Source organism: Gobius niger (assembly GCF_951799975.1).
Source record: "Gobius niger genome assembly, chromosome: 10".
In the NCBI taxonomy this organism is placed as follows: domain Eukaryota; kingdom Metazoa; phylum Chordata; class Actinopteri; order Gobiiformes; family Gobiidae; genus Gobius; species Gobius niger.
The window spans coordinates 28,479,544-28,499,651 of NC_136861.1; the positions used below are offsets into that span (position 1 = coordinate 28,479,544).

A 20,108-nucleotide genomic window follows, 5' to 3' on the forward strand; every position below is an offset into this window, starting at 1 on the left:
ATTCTCCAGCATCTTGTGTCACTGGTGTTTATTATGCCGTGTCTTCCTGTCTCCTTCAATGTGCCAGCTGTCGATTGCCCGCACTCAAACAAATTCTGAAACAGGAAGTCGAAGATTGGGGAAGTTCCTTCGATCTGCGGTAAAAGTGAAATGATGAGTAATGGTAAGTATTTTTGCCTCGAAGCAAGGTGGTCCTAGTTCCAATTGCCAAATCTATGTACAGTTAGGTTAGGATTCTCCGGTGTCGTTGAGTTTCTGAGAATAGGGATGAACAAAATGCTGAGGGGCTAGGACTATGCCCTGTGGGACTCCATCATGACTTATTTTATCCTTTGCTCTAGGTCCATATTAGGCATAGCACACGATGGAGAATGGGCACTTAAAGAAGGGTAAAATGCAGAGAGTAAACTTCCTGACTTAATAGATAAAGTCCATATGCTATTGCTTTTCTATAGCACTGTGTAAGGGCGCACTAGGATGTGAAATCGGTATCTGTGTACAAAAAGTAACCCCGTTAGCCCCTGGTCCACTGCACCTTCAGGTAAACGTTTGTTCATTTTTGTCTACATCTCTCAAACTGCTCTCCGTGAATAGCTTTGTGCCATCTTTGTTTTTGCAACAATAGGCGGTAAGTGATCCAAGTCTGCCTGAATGGTGCGGTGATGTTTAAGTGGCTAATAGGCACTGTCTTGTGCCCTCAGCGGGGGACACCTGACACCTGTAAAGAAGATAAACCTGTTCCTTCATGCCCTGTTTTCAAGTGTGTTTGGGTTGAGTGTGGGGCATGGGGCATAAGGTAGACAACTGTTTCCCCTGAAGGGTAGCCACTTGTAGCTGGAATGAGAGTGTGTTTGTTTGTATGAATGAAAGAAATTAGGTAAAAGTATCTAAAGTTCATTTACATGGAATGCCACTAAAGTGTGTTTGAAAGAGTCACTGTGAAGCTGACATATTCCCCAGGGCAGCAGTCATGGCGGGATTATAGCGGAGGATGCCTGGTAAATGCAGAGAATGATGTGGCTCATAACGGGTCTGACAATAGGCTCTTGACGGCGTCCACACTAATGTTCTCCTTATGACCGCACCAGAGAATCCACGGTCTGTATGAGTCCGGGCAAGGGTATAGCTGCTGGACCACTGCGCACCCATGGGACCGTCCATCAAATAGCCATGATACTGCTGCCACTTTGTCACGCAGAATGTCAGAACAAAGCTCTATTAGAGGTGAACTATTTTCTCCATTGGTTTCCTTCAAGTGCTAAAGTTTGTTCCACCTACTGTATATGTGCAATATGGCTTTAGGTACGTTTAACAAAGAACTTAGCTCAAGATCTGAATCACTGCTCTGTAATTGCCAATTTCTCCTGACAGGTTGTCCCACTGGCTATCAAGGATGGAAATTGGTTAAATTTTCCAAAGATGGGAACAGTGATTATCAACACATTGCCTATATATACACAGGTCGAGCATAGCCTGGAACGTTTGGGTGTGTTCCAATGGTGATGTGCATGTGCTATAGATAGTCTCCCTTGACATTAATACAGACACAAAAGAACATTTTGTGCAGCATGTGGACTTGACAAGAAAACAAGATGTGCGAAATATTCATTGTACATCCCAAAGTGCCGATAACATCAACCTCTTAACTCCCGCCTGAACTGAGAGCATTTTCTCCAGTTCAGCTTTACTCAAATCCTGTAGGCCAGTGTAACGCCTCATTTGAAAGCTAAGACCTACAAAACTAAATTGATCTTTTTCCTCACGTCATCAGATTTTTTTTTTCATCACTTTTTTTTGTTGGGCAGTCATCTCGTTTTTGTCAAATTTTCGACTTTTTTTTGGTCCATTTTTTTGTCAAATTATTCGCATTTTTTTTGTGTCAAATTCTTATCACTTTTTCATCCATTTTTTGTCAATTTTTTGTCAATTTTTTGTCACATTTTTGTCAATTTTTGTCATTGTTTTTGTACATTTTTTGTCACTTTTTTGTCACTTTTTTTGTCACTTTTTTCACATTTTCATCCTTGTTTTCGTCTCAGTTTTGTTGCTATTTTCACACCTTTTTCCCCCAGAAGCTTTTGGATTGGGGTAAAGCTGGAGAAAATGTGCTCGGTTCAGGTGGGAGTTAAGGGGTTAAACAACTTACATACCAAGAAAGTGAATTTAAACAAACATGTCAGGGGTCAGGCTGATAAAGATGGCTTCCTAAAAATAAAACTATGGTAGGGCCTATGCCATCACTTTTATCTTCTATTCATCCCTTTTTTTGACTTGACTTTTATTAACTAAGCTTCTTAACGCCTCACCACAATTACTTTTATGGACGTGCTTCCCGCCTAAAACCAGAACTATAAACTGCTGTCAGCGAACCTCTCAAGTATCACCACATACACACACTTTGGACACGCAAGGATGGACGACTTTACGCTTCCAAACCACGCCCATCTCCTGATCCTCCCCATCTCTCTCTCTCTCTCTCTCTCTCTCTCTCTCTCTCTCTCTCTCTCTCTCTCTCTCTCTCTCTCTCTCTCTCTCTCTCTCTCTCTTCCAAACTCACTGCGCGCTCGCGATCCAAGACAACTTTACAATTCGAACTTTTTTTTTTTGGCCGCAAGACTTGGAGGAGCGAGAGTGGGGTTTTGTCACCTCCCATTGCCAATATACATTTTTAATCTTCCACAAAAATAGACTACACCGCTTTTCTGCCCTGCCCAAATTCTGTGAGTATTCTATTTATCACAAATTTGCATGTTTGGCTACTGCATTCAAATTGTCTGTGCCCTTTTCCCGTAGACTTTCTGCGTTCTTGTGAGGGCATCCTTTGGCTTTTTTCTTGTGATAGCCTGGTTCGGTGTTGTTGTTGTTTTTGCGCACAGTGTGTATCAAAAGTTCCCTCGCCCGTGGGTATTTTTACGCACGTTGCTAAGTCCAGGTTTGAGCGGATGGAAATGAAAGGGGCGTTGTCAACGTCCCCCTGCTTGCGTGCGTGCCTGTGTGAACTGTGAAGTGTATTAGTGCAGTCAATGGATGTTTGCACTGTAAAGAGGGAAGCAGGGGCTGTTTTCTTTCTGATAGGGGCAGGAAATTCGCCTTTAAAATGCTTGCGCAAACGCCTTCCCTTTAAATGGGTCAATTGAGCACTTTGGATCCCCGCTCATTTTGAATTTCCTCATAATGAATGACGCTTGTAAATTACCAAGTAGCCCTTGCCATCCGGTTGTGCAGCATTTAATACAGCCACCTGTTAACAACAACTAAGCTGAAAGAAATAACTCATACAGACACAATGTTTTCTGATAGTTTAACGGCATTGTTATGTATTATGTCACTAAGGTTAACAAAATACAACATAAAGAGTGTTAAAAAGTGAACGCATCAGGCATAGTTTAGGCCTGAAAGTGTCATTTTATTTGAATTGATGTCTACGTAAAGAAAAGATTGTAAGGAGTGAGAGACTGTGCCGGCCAGGCTTGCCATTTGGTCTGGAGCGCCCTCTGCAGGCAGTAGTTTGAAGTAGGGCTGTGCAATTAATCGAAATTCGATTACGATTTCGATTATTACACTAAACGATTACAAAATTAGCATAATCAAAACAAAAACAAAAAAAAGAAGAAAAAAAATCACTTTAAAAAAAAAAAAAAAAATCTTTTTCATTTTTTTCTGGCAAAGCACACTTGCATTATTTCATGGCGCTGGGATTATTTTCTCTTCACATTTCACGTGCCATGGCTCATGCTTTTGCCTGACATAAAAACTAACAGCGCTGTGTGATGATGTCATCAGGCCGCGCTGCTCAGTTTACTTGCGCAGGTGTGAGCGCTGGCCAGCAGGGGGCAGGTGTGAAACAGAGACCTCTCCTTAATCGAGGCATACATGAAATCATGTACTTTTATGACTGCTCAGAAAACAGAAAATATTCAGCATTGTTTTTTTTATTATTATTAATAATAAATATATAAATAAAATAAAGACTTTTTTTAAAGGCAACAAATAATCGTTTGAATAATCGTGATTTCAGTTATGACACAAATAATCGTGATTATTATTTTTTCAATAATCGAGCAGCCCTAGTTTGAAGGATAGTTTCTAAAGCAGTGAAAACCTCTGAACCGAGCACATTTTATCCAGCTTGGCTATGCCCAAAATCTAAAAGCGCTTGAAGAAAGCATCAAAGGAACGAAAGAGCGACAAAATTGCAAGACATTATGAGGCTGCCCGATATGGGTTTTTCTATGGCCGATGCCGATATTTTGGGATGTTAATTGGCCGATGTCAATAGGCAAGGCAAGTTTATTTGTAGAGCACAATTCATACACAAGGCAATTCAAAGTGCTTCACAGTTGCATATGCTCGGCCGATGTTTTTGACCAATATTTTTTTTTCCAAATGTCTGGTCTATTATCCTGTAAAAACAAATACTTTGCCGCTCCAGCGCTGGCCGATTTTATGGTATTACTTTAGGTGGTCCAATCATAGTTTCTGTCCCAGCTTTGATTAGCTGTCGTTAGCATTAGCATATTGTTACTCGCTGCAGCATTTTGCACGGCGATCAAAAATACAATAGTGGAGGTTAAGACTAAATCATTGAATTCTACAGATTCTGCACTTCACAATGATATGCAGCATGTCCATATTGTCGGAGGTTTAGTGAAACTTTTGTTTAACAAACTTGAAGCGAAACAATTTTCATGGCGATGTTTCTCACGTCCCCTGAGGCCGAGGGAGCTGTTTTAAAGCCCTGACTTCGCTCTTTCCAGTGCACAAAACAGGAAGGCTCTATCATTCCCAGAAATATCGACTTTTCCGGCACTAGATCGGCTGCTAGTCGATATTGTAAAATCCCCAAATATCGGCCCGATATTGCAACAAAAACGCAACAAAAACATGACAAAAAAGTGATCAAAAAGCAACAAAAAAATCAGTAAAAACAGAAAACAAAAAGAGCAACAAAAATGTAACGAAAGAGAGGCAAAAACGCAATGAAAAAGCAACAAAAATGCGACAAAAAAGTGGCGACAACGCAAGGAAAAATCTGAGATGACTTTTATAGGTCTTAGCTTTGAAATGTAGAAAATGTGCTTGGTTAAGGTGGGGTATAGAGGTTATGTAAATGGCACGCTAGTGAATCCAAGGTGCTGTGATAAACACTGTTTGATTGCAGGACTGCTCAGAACAGGTCCGCAGATGGATTTACAAATGTCGAGAGCAGTTTCGCGTTCCCTCTGTGACGCAACAAAATCCATAGTTAATTTGTAAGAACTTATTGTGAAGTCAAAACATGAACACACTGTGCCAAATAGTTCTCCCATTTTAATTAAATCATACTGTTATATTGTTATCGTCAATAGCATCTGACGAGACGCCCAATTAGTGCGCCCGAGTGGAATTCAGCACCGGGATGTCTAGTCTGTGAAACACGGGGCGGTACAGGCAGCCCGACCAAACACCATGTCGAAGCAGTCGAGCTTGTAAATCTGAGCAAATTACTGCAGTAAAAAGTTAAAAGTAACACAAATTGGAGTAGTGATAAGAAACGCGGCGACAATAATATTGCGTTAAACACGTGCCGTTTTGTGCCATGTGGAAACCATTAAAATGCTTTGAAGGATTTTGTGGGTACGGACGTAAAAGGGTCCAGCGTGAAAAAAGCTTCAGAGGGGTGTCAGAGGGCAGCCTTAAAATGCAGCTGTTTAGAATAATGATTTATGACCATGGCAAGATGAATCACGATCAAACTTATCTTTCAATTTACGAAATCATGCATAAAACCTTGCTAACCCTGTTTACAACTCCACAAACATGTCCTGAAGTGGATGATTATTGCCTTGTGTGAACTAAATGTTGTGTAAACAGCAATACTTGGGACAAAAATGTCTACAAGTTTGTGTATAGATCTCAGGAGACAAAAGAGGCTTCTTCAGCAACTAAAAGAACGGCTTGAGAAGTTTCGCCTGTGTCCACATTACAACAACATGTCTCAGTTGGTCTTTTGTTTATCCCCGTTGGGCTGTGAGGAAAAGGTGTGTCCTCTTTGTGATTTCTCTAGAAATAAGTCTTGACTCGGCTATTGTTGCACACACACCCTGATATCAAGACGCTGGCGAAGACTCGGGGTGATGTTCGTAGCGCCATGAGTGCGTGACACAAGAGCTATTGTCGTCTTAATTCAATTAGAATACAACAACCTGCATTTCTTGAACTTTCAAATTTCTATCAGTCCTATCATCCATACTTCATTGAGATGCAAGACTTTTTGGAAAGTAACCATAGAGGAAGGTCCTGGTATTCCTTTGAGTGATTCAGTCTGTTTAGTCTTGTTGATGTCATGAAGTTGTGTCTTCCTCCTTTCTGTTTTTCGAATGGATCTGATCCAATCCTTACCTTCTCAGAACTTGAACTGCCTTTACTACTTGTTATTAACTTTATTTAAAGGGCTTCAATCCATTCTAAGCCTTCCATGTTTTGGAATTGTGTGTAACATTGTGTTCTTTGCACTGCGCCATGTATGTAGGCATGCTGACTGCTTAAGTTTTTGGGGACATCTAGTGGCAAATGAGACAATGCCACGTCACATCCTTGTCTGTCATACTGATACAAACATGCAAAGTGATGCATACCAAGTTCTCTTCTTTTGCATTAGCCAGTGTAGATGCAGAGGCCCTGTAAGGTCTGTTCTGTTCTGTGAGTTTGTATAATATGAACAAGAAAATGAAACGTCAGCATTTTCCACAGAGGGAACCGGTCGACACACTTGGCCCGTGAAGCCTGAGCCTCCCTTCGCGGGGCTGGATGGAGCAGAGGAATGATAGGTTTAGATTAGCGTCTGCTGTCAGGAGGTGTGTGCACTTTCAACACTGCCCTGTCCTGTCTGGTGTTTCATCTTGTTCGAGCAAATGACAGAATTCTTATAAGTAACAGAAAGTTATACAAAAGACTTTGTGTATGCGATGACAGTATGAAGGTGGTAACAGTACGTTCACCTTAACATTGTTCTCCTTTATGTGATTAAATTTACTACTACCCATCCTTCAGCGAGAGCAGTGTTTGTGTATTGTGCAGAATCCTATATTTTGTGGACTGTCAATGTATTGTTGTTCTTTTAAATAAGTTCAACCACATTATCGTCCTTATTTCCGAACGGGGGGGCACCAAAACGTTTCCGCCGCCCTCCTTTTGAGCGATGTGCTTGTTTAATATCCGTCGCGATGACTGATGGTCTTCACATGTGGAGGGCCGCTGTTATTGTTGTAGTGACTGACACTTCACAGCTGTGCCGGCGTAATGCGTGCATTATGAGAGATGAGGCGTGACACGTGTGAAATGTGTGTGAAATCTCCATGTTAGGCAAGTAAAAGGCAAGCGTATGAAGAAAGTTATTTTTATGGTGTTTCTCTGTGTAGGACTTGGGGAATTATATTCATATTTTTATACATTACAGCTTTGTACTGTATAGCCAGATATTAGGTTTACACATTATACATTACGTTATCTACTAAATGCTTTATTTTGATAACCTACTTCTATCATCAGGAACCCAGTTGGCATCACATGTTTATTTATTTGCAATGTACAACCTGGTATGGTCTTCAGCAATATTGCCAAGCGTATCTATCAATGTTTGCATCACTCTCAGTTTAATGCAACGTAGCATGAGGCGTCCATAGCAAGAAAACAGGCGATACTGGGATTGTGAACAAGTGCAGCCTGTGAAAGGGGGACATATCCTTTCTAAAGGGGAACATATAATTTTCATCATTTTTAATATGTTTCCTCTCCACAAACGTGGCTGGAGTGGTATTTCACTTTAGTTGTTAGGGATTCTGTTTACTTGGTCATTCACACTTCCTTCACTGAAGTGCTCAGATCTGGATGATTTCATTTTGTTTTCGAATGTCAGCTTAGTGTTTCAAACTCTTTATGATTTGGCCTCACAGCCCCTGAGAATGTTTGTGAAATCTTGTGATGAGGCAGGACGTAGAACAACGCGAGCTTCCTCCAGAGGAGACTGTTCTGTGAACTTTAGATCCTCCACTTTTGGACTGAATTGTTTCTCTGTAAAAACTGCAGGGATGTGGAACTCGTTGCCATTAACTGTTCGAGAGACTAGCACCTTGAAACAGTGCAAACTTAACCTGAAGAAGTGGTTGAAAGACGGTCAGATTTGTGATCATTAACACAAAACTGGTTAATCGGGTTAGTGTTAAAAATGTATGAAGGTACAAGTTAAAAAAAAACTGTATATAATTGTAATTGCTAGTGTAAATATTGTAAATATTGCATCTGAATGTTTGTTGATGTGATCCTTTTGCCGGTGCCTTATATGTATTTTTTATTGTGAATGGACTCTGAAGTTAGATGCTCATTGGCCACTGTATAAACCTGCAGAATAAATAAATAAATAAATAAATAAATAAGATTTATATTTCCTGTATTGAGATGAAAAATAAAAAAACCCACACGATTTAATTTGAAACCAAGTAAAGTAAAGAGCCGTATAGCTTCTACTTTCTTAGTGTTTCTTCCCTATTATTTCAAATGATAAAACCTAGAATATTAATGGTGTGATGCCCAAAACAATGTTTATAAGCCACGATATGTCCACTTTAATGTTTAAAATAATACAGTCTGAGAATCTATTTGCCATTTGCAAGTCCACGCTGGAAATGTTTCTGATTCCGTTTTAGTTTTACAACATGTGTTACAAAAGTTACATAACACGGTTTTGTGGTTAACAAAAAAAATCCCTCTTGTCCTCTCAGCTTTTCCCAAAAACCACAACATCTGTTAAACTTATGGCACCATGACTGAACTTGAACTTGCTCAAACATGGGAACCATGAGGCAGCTGATGAACACAGCATATGTATTCCAGGACCATGCAAATACAGATATTGTGATTACACCAGGCAGACAGCAACCGGACTTTGGGGTGTTGTTTTAGCTGCGATGACTGCAATATGAATATTCAAAATTAGCAAGTAGCAAAGATGACAGTTAGCTTACATAATGAAAAGTATCCTGTCTTAAAGTGATAGTCTGGATGTCTAGATGTTTTACAAATTTTATAAAATGTACAAAATCGTCCATCGTCCATTTTGTTGTAAAGTAATTATGTACATACGGTGTATATATTATTCTTTGTAAAGTCCCTCCTTCTCGAATCTCAGCAACTAATCAGAGTGTAGTATTTTCCCGTGTCAATCAATGAGATTTTGGTGTGAACCAGCCTGTCAGATCCAATCAGAAGGAGGGGCTTGATCTTTTACTTTTGAAAATTCTGTTCCTGTTCTCCTCATTTTACAAACCCGCAAGGGCTTTCTGGTTAAGGTTCACACTATTTCTCCTCACTTTGCAAACTTGCAGACTATCACTTTAAAGGGGGCCCTCTGACCTATAAACTTGTTTTGAAATGTATATGATGAGTGCATATGGCATGTTATTCTAATCGTGTCTTAGTCACCTTTGATACATTTGAAAATATACACTGCGTTCCAAATTATTATGCAAATGACATTTTTCTCTGATTTTCTAAATTGTCAACTCAAATGAGAGTCAGCATAATTTTCAAGTCTTTACCTGGTAGAGGATCATTTAATTTTGGTGGGAAAAATTTCCTAGTGATAACAGTATTTTTTTCAAAAATAAATATAGTAAAAACCTCAAAATCCACTGTTCCAAATGATTATGCAACTCAGCGTTTCAATACATTTTAAAGCTTGTAATTAACTGAAAATGGTAATTTGTTGAATTTGTAGCATTAGGAGGTCATATTTACTGAAATCAAAAGCTATTTCAATCAAAAAAATATTAACAGGTCAAGTTGTATTTTACCAAAGGAGCCCTTGTGTGATAGCAGCTTCAAAACTCTTAAATCCATTAAACTTGTGAGTTTTTGTAGAGTTTCTGCTTGGATTTCTTTGCAGGATGTCAGAATAGCCTCCCAGAGCTGCCATTTGGATGAAAACTCCCTCCCACCCTCATAGGAGTTTTTTTTGTTGAGGCTCCAAAGGTTCTCAATAGGGTTGAGGTCAGGGGAGGATGGGGTCCACATCATGAGTTTCTCTCCTTTTATGCCCATAGCAGCCAGTGATGCAGAGGTTTTCTTTACAGTATGACATGGTGCGTTGTCATGCATGAAGAGGATTTTTTTAGGGAAAGCACGGCTCTTCTTTTTGTAGCATAAAAGACAGTGGTCAGTCAGAAACTCCACATATTTTTCAAAGGTCATTTTCACACCTTCAGGGAGCCTAAAAGGGCCTAAAGGGGCCGACCAGCTCTCTACTCAGGATTCTGGCCCAAAACATGACTCCACCACCTCCTTACTGATGTCACAACCTTGTTGGGACATTGTGGCCATTCACCAACCATCCACTACTCCATTGATTTGACCATCCAGGGTTACACGGCACTCATCAGTGAACAAGACTGTTCCTCATGTATTTCTCAGCCCGTTGCAGCTGTTTCTGTTCATCAGCATTCAATTAACCCTTTAGGGGAGGCCCGGATAGAAGGTTTATGCACAGCTGCAGCCTCTGGAGGGTCCTATACCTTGATGTCCGGGAGACTCCAGAGGCACCAGCAGCTTCAAATACCTGTATACTGCTTTGTAGCATCTGTTCTCTAAATCTGATGTGTTTGTCTGGCAGAAAGCGTCCATATTGTGCCATTATCTGCACAAACCGGAATGTGCTCTGAATCATCCACAAATCTCTTATCAGTATGATGATTGCGCTTAATCTTTCATGAAATATCGAAGGTTTTCATACCTAGACCAAGGCATTCAACTATTTCACGCTTTTCATCAGCAGACAGACCCTTTTTCTTTACCATATTGCTTGAAAAGGATGATCTGCATAATAAAGTGGAACACCCTTTTTCAGTAGTTTTTCCCTTAACTGGGCTTAACCTGACAACTAATCACCCCAGGTCTCTGAGATTCATGTCAGTGATTCATAGAGCCCCAAGACACAATACCATCCATGAGTTATTTTTTTTTTTTTTTACCTTTTTGACACAAAAATCCAATTTGCATAATAATTTGGAACGCATGAAAGTGTCCATCGAAATGTGACACTCATTTCTCATCGGCATAATATGTTTGCATGAAAAAAAGTTCTGAAAAAAACCTGCCTCTTTGTATGACACTTCTTCCTCCCTAGTCCAGTCAATAGGCCTTTACATCTCTATAAAACCACTATGTGTATATGATTTTACTCTTTACCCTTTGCTTGCTCGGCTCCCCCTCTGGGATTTGAAGGCAGCAGCAGCAGAAACAGAAGCAGCAGCCGTGTAACACAATGAAAAGCAGCTGTGTGTATATTTATCTACATGTCTAGGAGCTTATGGATTGCTCCCAGGAATGCCAGTGCAGGTTGAAGCGGACTTAAAGATGCTGATGAGCCAGATAACCCATTGATATTTATATAGTGTGTAGTGTTGGCCATTTTGTGATATATGTTTAGCGCTAAACATGCAGAGGGAACTGCATTGACCATGATTCTTTGCTCTGTTAATGCCTCAATTTATGTAGCACTTTAGCATTGTTAGCATGAAGAAATCGAGGTCCAATATTACGCATAGAAAACATTTGTTCAACTGTGTTTACATTTATGTTTCTAACTTAGAGAAACTGCGCTTACAATAGTTGTATCACACCAGACTATTTGGAAGAAGATGCCGCGATTTTATGGTAGCATATTTTATGCTAGCTAGCTTCGGGTGACCAGATGTCCCAGTTTACCCAGGACAGTCACAGTTTTTTATTATCCCATGTCCCATGGTTTTGTCCCAGTTTTATACAGGTTGAGTCCCAGTTTTTCCACCAGTGCTGTGCCAGAAGCAGCGTTTTTTTTTTAACTTGAAACTTAATGACTTCTGGCCACTTGTGCATCAAACACAAAGTTTCCATAGCAAATTATCCAATAAAAGAAAGCTAACCCTCAGGTGTATGGTCTATTTAACTGATATTACACTTATACAAAAAATCAAAACAAGCCCTGGTTTTTGATGTGGGAAATCTGGTCACCCTGAGCTAGCTTAGCATTTGCTTAGCATTTGTTTTAAGCCGTCTTGAGACCAATGTCCTGCTGAAATTTGGTGGAAATCCTGAAAATCCTGTAGGTAGCCTAAACGTAAATTTACCATGCATCTTTTATAAGTAAGATTATGCGGGAAAGAACCAAATTATTATCTTTTTTTAGGAACCGACTATAGACCTATTCTCTCAGCTCCTCCCCCTGCCATATTAAAAACTATAGTAACTTCTTCAACTCAATGAAAGCATTACGCTGCTAAACCACGGTCTACCTTGTCTTTCATTGCAGATGTAATGACTGTTTACATCCCCATTGACTCAAAGTCTATAGCTACCTTTGATGGCCCCCTCTCCCCCCCAAAACCAGCTCCACTTCAGACCCACATGTTCCCTCACTCTAACTGGAGCCTGTTTCCTGTCTGCTGGCGCGGGGGGGGGGGGACGGGGACGAAAGACTTTTCTCTCTCTCACTTCATGTTTCAATCTACAGTAGGAACAACACACTGCTCTGACACGCTCTGCCCACGCCATGTTGGCACAGAACAGAATCCCAGGGTAACCTAAATAAAGTTGGGATTTTATCATTCTTAGTATTCTCATACATCACGGCACGATATAAATGAGTTTTGTTCTTCAGTGTCTTGTAAAAGCAGGCAGCAATGAAAGCCATTGTTCTATTGGTAAAGCTTTTTTATCGATCGTGAACTAGCAAGCTGATTGTTATTGTTTCCTTTACTGAGACTGTATTGTTGTTTCACAGTTGTGAGACTTGCATGCGTTAGAAAAGTGAGGAATGATTTCGTTTTTGGATCACAGCTGACAATTTAATACAAAATGAAATGATCTGGCAGGAAGTCAGCAGCAGAAAGATGTTTAGCGATCACGGGTTTAAAGCTACAACTTGAAATCGCCGCCTTGTTGTGTGTTTAGGTGCAAGAAAAGCAGGAACAATATTTATGGTAAGTTTAATCCGATTTATCTGACAGCAGTTCAGTTTACATTCAATATTTGAAGTCAATTTGCAAGGCTGACTCCAGATTAAATATGGTTTTATCAGTCTTTAATCGCTGCTGCGTGGAATAGAGTAAAGTAGTTCTTGGCCTGAATGTTCCAAGTCAGATGTTGGCAATAAAGCTGAGTTCCAGTCATTGTTGTGTGAGCTGAAGTCATCTCAGCAGTATGTAAACAACACCCTCCTACACAGAGTAATTGGGCATATAGACATAACATTAGCACATTTACTGTAATTTGCCGTTGAGTCTCTAAAGCACAAACATTTCTCCAACTGTGATTTGCTAATTGGTGACAGATGTTAGCTGTTGCTGTAAACATGACGTGCCAGTGTAAAATTACACAGCGAGAATGAGTGATGGAAGCAGTGTTGCGTATTTGATGCTCTTTCAAGTTTATAATACATGTAAGCAACAATATTTGCTTTGGACTTTACTCTAACACTCTATAATAGCTCCCAGTTATCATCATCTTTATACAATAACAGGCCATTGCTCATCGTAAGATCATGGAGCTTGGGGTTGTGTCGTCAAAACTGCATTTAAATAATAGTTTAAATTAATGAGTTACAAAAACATATAACTTTTTTCAGTAACTAAGGAAAAGAATAAAACATATTACTTGCACAAAGTATAAGAATATATTAGTCAATACATTTCAAGTAACTTGAGTTACAAGTGCATTTAAATCTATAACACGAAGTTGCAGCCCCAAATCCAGTTGCCGTTTGGTGTATAGGATATGCAAAAAAAAAATGTAAAAAAATGAGAGAATGGGGGAAAGTGAAGGAAAAGGAAATCTCTGACTGCACTTTTGCTCTGTGGCATTATTACTTTTTTCAGTTTGTATTTTGTAACTACATGTAACTCAAAGTAGTGTAACTCAGCTACAGTAATATGTTTATGTTTTATATATTCCATTTGTAAAGCTTTACTGAATATATTACAATTTTCAAGAAACTTGCCCAACACTGTAAATAATGCATAAATGTATACAGTAAAATTCCGGGGTAATCACACAAAACCATCTGGACACTAGTGAGCCGGCAGCTCTACATTTTGATTGTTTTTTTATTTATTTGCTCGTTACTCTTAACATGGTGGATTTAAGGCCATGCCGCCTTTGCTCTGCCCGATCCCGTCAGATCTCAGAAGCTAAGCAGGGAAGGGCCTGGTCGGTACTTGGATGGGAGACCAATCACAAATCACCAAATCACAGGCAAAGTTTATTTATAAAGCACATTTAAAATACAGTTGACATTGCCCAAAGTGCTGTACATGTTTCAGTGAGAGACTGTATAAATATACACACGGTACAACAAAACAACATAGAATGCTCAACTCAGCTCGTGTTGAAAGCCAACGCATAGAAGCGCGTTTTTAAGAGTGACTTAAAACTCTCAGTGGATGAGGCTGATCGAATGCTCAAAGAGAGCTCGTTCCAGCGACCACAAACTGTCACCTCAGGTTTTTTTCTTAGAACAGGGACAGGAGAAAAGCTGTTGGTCACATGACCGCAGGGCTCTCACAGGAGCACAGGAGTTGACAAAGTCAACATTTGATTTAAAAACCAACAGGAGGATTTTAAATTGTATCCTGAAGAGACTGTAGCACAGGAGTGATGTGGTCATAGCGCCTGATGCCTGTTAGGAGCCGTGCAGCTGCGTTCTGTACTAGTTGCAAACGACGAATGGATGCAGCATCACCAGACGTGTAGAAATGTGGACACATTTTTCCAGCTGGTTACAAGGCAGATATGGTTTTACTTTAGCAATCAATTGAAGCTGAAAGAAGCTTTTTTAACCACAGAGCTGATTTGTTTGTCAAATTTAAAAGAGCTGTCAATCATGACTCCAAGATTTCTTACATGGGAGCTGAAGGGAACACCGAGATCAAAAGTCTGTTCAGTATTGCAGAACATAACAATTTCAGTTTTGCTCTCGTTTAGGTTGAGGAATTTTAGCTTCATTCAGTCTTTCACTTCCTGGAGGCAGCTCCGCAAAGACTGCATTGAACTGCTTTCTGACTTAAGAGGCATGTAAATCTGGACATCATCAGCGAAGCAATGAAAGGAAATATCATATTTTCTAAAAATCGAGCCCAGTGGCAGCATACAGAGAGAGAACAAAGCTGGGCCTAGAACAGAGCCCTGGGGAAGCCCACAGGTGTGCTCAAACCCAATATAAGCCCTACCTTGAGCCACAACGGAATACATGTTACAGCCATATGAACCATCTCGGGTCCTGAGAACTTCAGGGAGGGGTCTCCTAGTGCTTCCCAGAGTCAGGACTAAACACGGTGAGGCTGCGTTTAGGTTTCATGCAGCTCAAATCTGGAATCTGGTCTTTATGAGGATGTGAGACAGGCCTCACCTCTGACAATGTTCACATCCAGGCTGAAAAAAGTTATTTTTACCCATGCAATATGACAACTGAAAGTATTTTATCTGCACTCTTGCCTTTTACTGTAATTGATACATTTTTATGTTGATGTTTTATTGATTTTATCTGTTTTCTTGTAATTTTATGCGACTGTGAAGCACTTTGAATTGCCTTGTGTATGAATTGTGCTCTACAAATAAACTTGCCTTTCCTGTGAGTGACCAAAACATGAATATCCCAAAAGTAGGTCCGCACAACATGAGAATAAATTGCATCATACATACATACATACATATGAACTGTGTCAATACAAGGCTAATATTGTAGCAGTTTTGGCGATATATTGGGCAGCCCAATGTCATTTGTCACATTCCTTGTTCCACACAGGCAATCGAATAAATGATTTGAACCATTACTCCTAATCATTTATTGCAGGGAAACATGTGACCTTATACGTTTTTTACATTTTCTGTCTTCCCCAACAGGCCCTTGAAGACTCGGTGTCATTTTGCAAGTAGCTGAACAAGAAAAAGTCCAAGTCCGCCATGCTGATCGTCCTCGTCCTCATCATCCTCTTCCACGTCGTTGCGGCCGCCCTGCTCTTCGTGGCCACCATATACAATGTAAGCCGCGGACCCGCATTGAATCGACGGCCTTGTTATTGCTGTGATTACATGTGTTTGACTTGAGTTTACTTTGGTGTAGGCGTGGTGGGTGGTTACTCCGGCTGGACGTGACGTGATCTACGCCGACCTGTGGTATTCCTGCAACAGCACGTGCTTCCCGGTGGAGAACAGCCACACCGCTAGTGCAGGTAAGACACTGCGAGCAATTATTTATATCACAGAATAAGTCAGTGGCAAGAAGATTAATAACCACATTTCCAAAGGTTTATGAACAAATAATAAAAAATGTCTAAAGCTTATATTGCTCTTAGCAGGACAAGTACTGTAAGTTATATAATTCTAACATCCCTTTTTCCATTCGTCCCCCTACAGCCTATTTGCAAACCGTCCAGGCCACCATGATCCTGGCCACAATTCTGTGCTGCGTCAGCTTCTTCGTCTTTATCCTCCAGCTCTTCAGGCTCAAGCAGGGCGAGAGATTTGTTTTCACTGCAATTATCCAGCTCTTGGCCGGTAAGTCCCATGCATTTGACCCATATTTGACTCCCTCTTCCTACACAAGCCGGTGTGAGCTCAAGTGCAGCTCCCCAAATGTTGACATTTCCACATTACTTTGCCCACTTTCAAAACTCTTCGAGATTTATGCATGTCTACTTTACTTAATTCCATTTCTACTTTCATTGCATTGAGATATTATTTTGGCTACGATAGTGATATATCTTTAGGGCTGATATATCATTGTATCGATATCAAGAACATTCAAGATATTAATATCGAAAAAGCAATGATATATCGTTATCGTATTGATATATCGAGATATAAACATTCAAAACATTTAAATCGAAAAAGCAAGATATAGACAATATAGATTTTCATCAATGAAACTGCACTCTTTTCTATTATGTTTTGTTTTTCTGAAAAATGCTTGGTTATCACCCAACCCATAGTTGGGTAGCACAGCGGTTAGCACTCGTGCTTCACAGCTAGAAGGTCCGGGTTCGATTCCCACCAGGGACGGGGCCTTTCTGTGTGGAGTTTGCATGTTCTCCCCGTGTCTGCGTAGGTTTCCTCCGGGTACTCCGGTTTCCCCTACCACTAAAAACATGTACAATAGGTCAGGATAAATGTGAGTGTGTTTGTGAGTGCGCATGGGGGACGACGGATGGAAATTAGCCCAAGGCTACAATCCGGTGTGGCTTGTTTACATGCATGAGACCCATGTATGTTCATTAACATGCACTGACCCGACCAAATAAACCAATAAATAAATGAATAAATAGTTGTATCGTATCGATATCAAGATATCTGGCATGAATATCGAGATAGGAAATTTTGTCCATATCGTTCAGCCCTACTACTAACCTTTCAGGGTGTTCTCTCCTATAGTAACTCAGCCAATCATCCTAAATGAATTAGTAGCTCTCTGACGGTTTTTATTTTGTGCATCTTCATTCTCATTTTCGTATCATTTTTGTCGCTATTTTGACCCTATTTTTCACGAAGCTTTTAGACTAGGGTAAAGCCAAACTGGAGAAAATGTGCTCGGTTCAGGCGGGGGTTGAGAGGTTATTAACATGCACTGTCCCTACCAAATAAAGCAAACCAAGCCAACACCCTGACGAAATGACTGTTACCGCAACAGCTGGTGATGCAATATCTGTGTCGCAAGAAGCCACAATAAATCACAGAAATGACAGAGCTGTTTTTTGTCTCTCCAGCTCTGTGCGTGATGATCGGAGCGTCGGTCTACACCGCCCAGAAGGACAGCTTCCACATCGCGAGCCTCCGGGACGGATCCTTCGGCGCTTCCTTCATCGTGGCCTGGGTCGCCTTCCCCATGACCGTCCTCAGCGGGTTCATGTATCTAGTACTGAGGAAGCGCAAATAGAACGGACGGGGCAAATACACGGGAGTTAGTCTACTTTACAAATCATTCGTAATATTAGCCTCAGGAGTTGTTCAGCCGTGCTTCTGGCGGTTCGCTGTCGACGCTTAATGTGCCAAAGATACACAAACCATCGGGCTGTGGCGGATTGTCGGATTAAAGCGTCAATTTCCTGCGCTTCTGTTTGGAAAATGTCACGTACTCCAACTTACTTCACTTGATCCCTTCACAAAAAAAGTCTTGACGGTTAAATGCATTTTATTTTTAAAACTTTCCCCATATGCATATAATAAAAAAAGCTATAACTTTAGTGTCCAAACAAGCTAGCCATCTCCTCGCTTAGTCATATTTCAAAGTGTAATTTCCTTTTCCACATTATAATAACTTATTTCATTCTCTTTAATCCCAGGTAAACTGCACTGACTGTCATCTACATATGAAGTACAAGTACACTTTTTTTGTTTTAAATGTGTGGCGTGTACAAATACTACTTACTAATGTAAAAAAACTGTGGATTCTGTCTCATTACCTCTGGCTATCTTTCCGCAATAGCTCAACGTTTGAAGAAGTTTGTCGAATTGAGACCACGTTTTGTGAAGTCGTGTGTGTTTGTAAATAGTTGCTATGTAGGTGAAGCTGTTTTCTGCCCATAGATGTGTAGTCTTGTCATTAGGCTTTATATGTAGGATTTGAACTTTTTTTGTTGTTATTTGATTTGTTTCTTTCATATTTTTGGATAAAGAAACCAAATGTTTTTTGGGGGATGACAACATTGAAACATGCTATTTGCAGTCATAACTCTAGACGAGCATCGTTTTGTAATACATAATCTATTTATTTGAAGCCACTGTTGTGTATTTTCATATCATGTGACTGATGGTGCTAGAAAACAAGTATTTTAGAATGTTTCAATTGAATGATTTGAATTAGTTGGTTACGTCGTCTAGACATTAGTACTTTCTAAATGCTTTGTTGTAGTAAAAGTTGACGCATTGAGTTGTAAAAAATAAAAAAAATAAAAAATAAACGCATTTTGCCCTGGGTAGTGCCCTGTTAGATTTTGTGTCACTATTTCAAACAACAAAATACTTGAAAACGATCAGGGGCAATGTAACTTGTAAAAGCTTTGTAAAACATTAGACCTTTCATTGCAGGAGTAACGACAAAGATTCTATGTGCATTTATCTGTTTGTCACTTAACAACACACTAGCTGTTTTGTTTACATTTGTTTTACCTGTATTGGATCCAGGACAAGTGCAACATTACATTTCTAATAAAATAGTCATTTAATACTGTCTCAAGGTCAAATCTAATCCAATACACGTGATCTATATAGCACATTAAAACAAACAAAGACTTCCCAAAGTGCTGCACACATTGATACAAATGTGCCTTTGCTGTGAGCGGCTCAGCTCTCCTAAGACATGACTGTAGCTTTACCAGGAGAGGGTACGTCTCCAGCCTGACTCCATGGAGATGTCGAGTAAAGTCAGTAGAATTGGACATTTAAATAGGTTAGGTTCTCACCCAAATCCATTCTTTAAAGAAATAGCATTTTCTGTGTTGAGCTGGTCATTACGGGGCATGTTTTGTGCTGATGGCAATAGTGTAGTCTAAAATGTTACGCAGTGTACCTTTAAAGTGATAGTCAGTAAATTTCAATATTAATATAATAGAATGACCACCTGAGCCTGCCATTTAATATACCGTTAGTAACATAAAACCAAAGTCCTTCCCTTTGCTGATCTAAGCTACTAGCCAAAATCCCCGGTGCCATAACTTTGATCAATGATGACACAGGCTTTCCTTTGAATTAGCACGGGAGCGAGAAGGGGCTTTCTGGTCCAATCATGTGCCAAGGGATTGGGGATATTGAGCATTGATTTTAAATTTTGCTTTCTTTCGCTCCTCATTTTGCAATCCCACAGACTATCACTTTAATAAAGTAACAAAAACTAGAATAACTAAACAAAAGAGAATTGAAACAATAAATAACAACGTCTACATAAACTCAATTAATTGACATAAAACGGCTTAAAAAACCACAAAACAAATACAAGACACATGAGGACACAATGTGCTCAGTTCAGGTGGGGGTTAAGAGGTTAATTGTTTTTTCACCACAAAGCAGTCCTGTGACATTAATTCTAGTCTAGAATATATCTTTTATTG

General features: G+C 39.9%; 1 protein-coding gene across 1 annotated transcript; it reads left to right on the forward strand.

The window, feature by feature from the left end:
- The first annotated feature begins 2,599 nt into the window (after positions 1-2,599).
- emp2 (epithelial membrane protein 2) lies at positions 2,600-18,224 on the forward strand. The gene is made up of 5 exons (XM_079564043.1): positions 2,600-2,720; positions 15,910-16,047; positions 16,130-16,238; positions 16,423-16,563; positions 17,769-18,224. The coding sequence occupies exons 2-5, from the start codon at positions 15,970-15,972 to the stop codon at positions 17,936-17,938; spliced, it is 498 nt and encodes a 165-aa protein (XP_079420169.1). The 5' UTR covers positions 2,600-2,720; positions 15,910-15,969; the 3' UTR covers positions 17,939-18,224.
- The last annotated feature ends 1,884 nt before the right edge of the window (positions 18,225-20,108 follow it).

Bases quoted from the DNA above. Each gene is read 5' to 3' on its own strand.
- emp2 (XM_079564043.1), top strand. From the start codon at position 15,970: ATGCTGATCGTCCTCGTCCTCATCATCCTCTTCCACGTCGTTGCGGCC. The intron at 16,048-16,129 runs GTAAGCCGCGGA...ACTTTGGTGTAG, and splicing joins TCGTGGCCACCATATACAAT to GCGTGGTGGGTGGTTACTCC. The intron at 16,239-16,422 runs GTAAGACACTGC...GTCCCCCTACAG, and splicing joins CAGCCACACCGCTAGTGCAG to CCTATTTGCAAACCGTCCAG.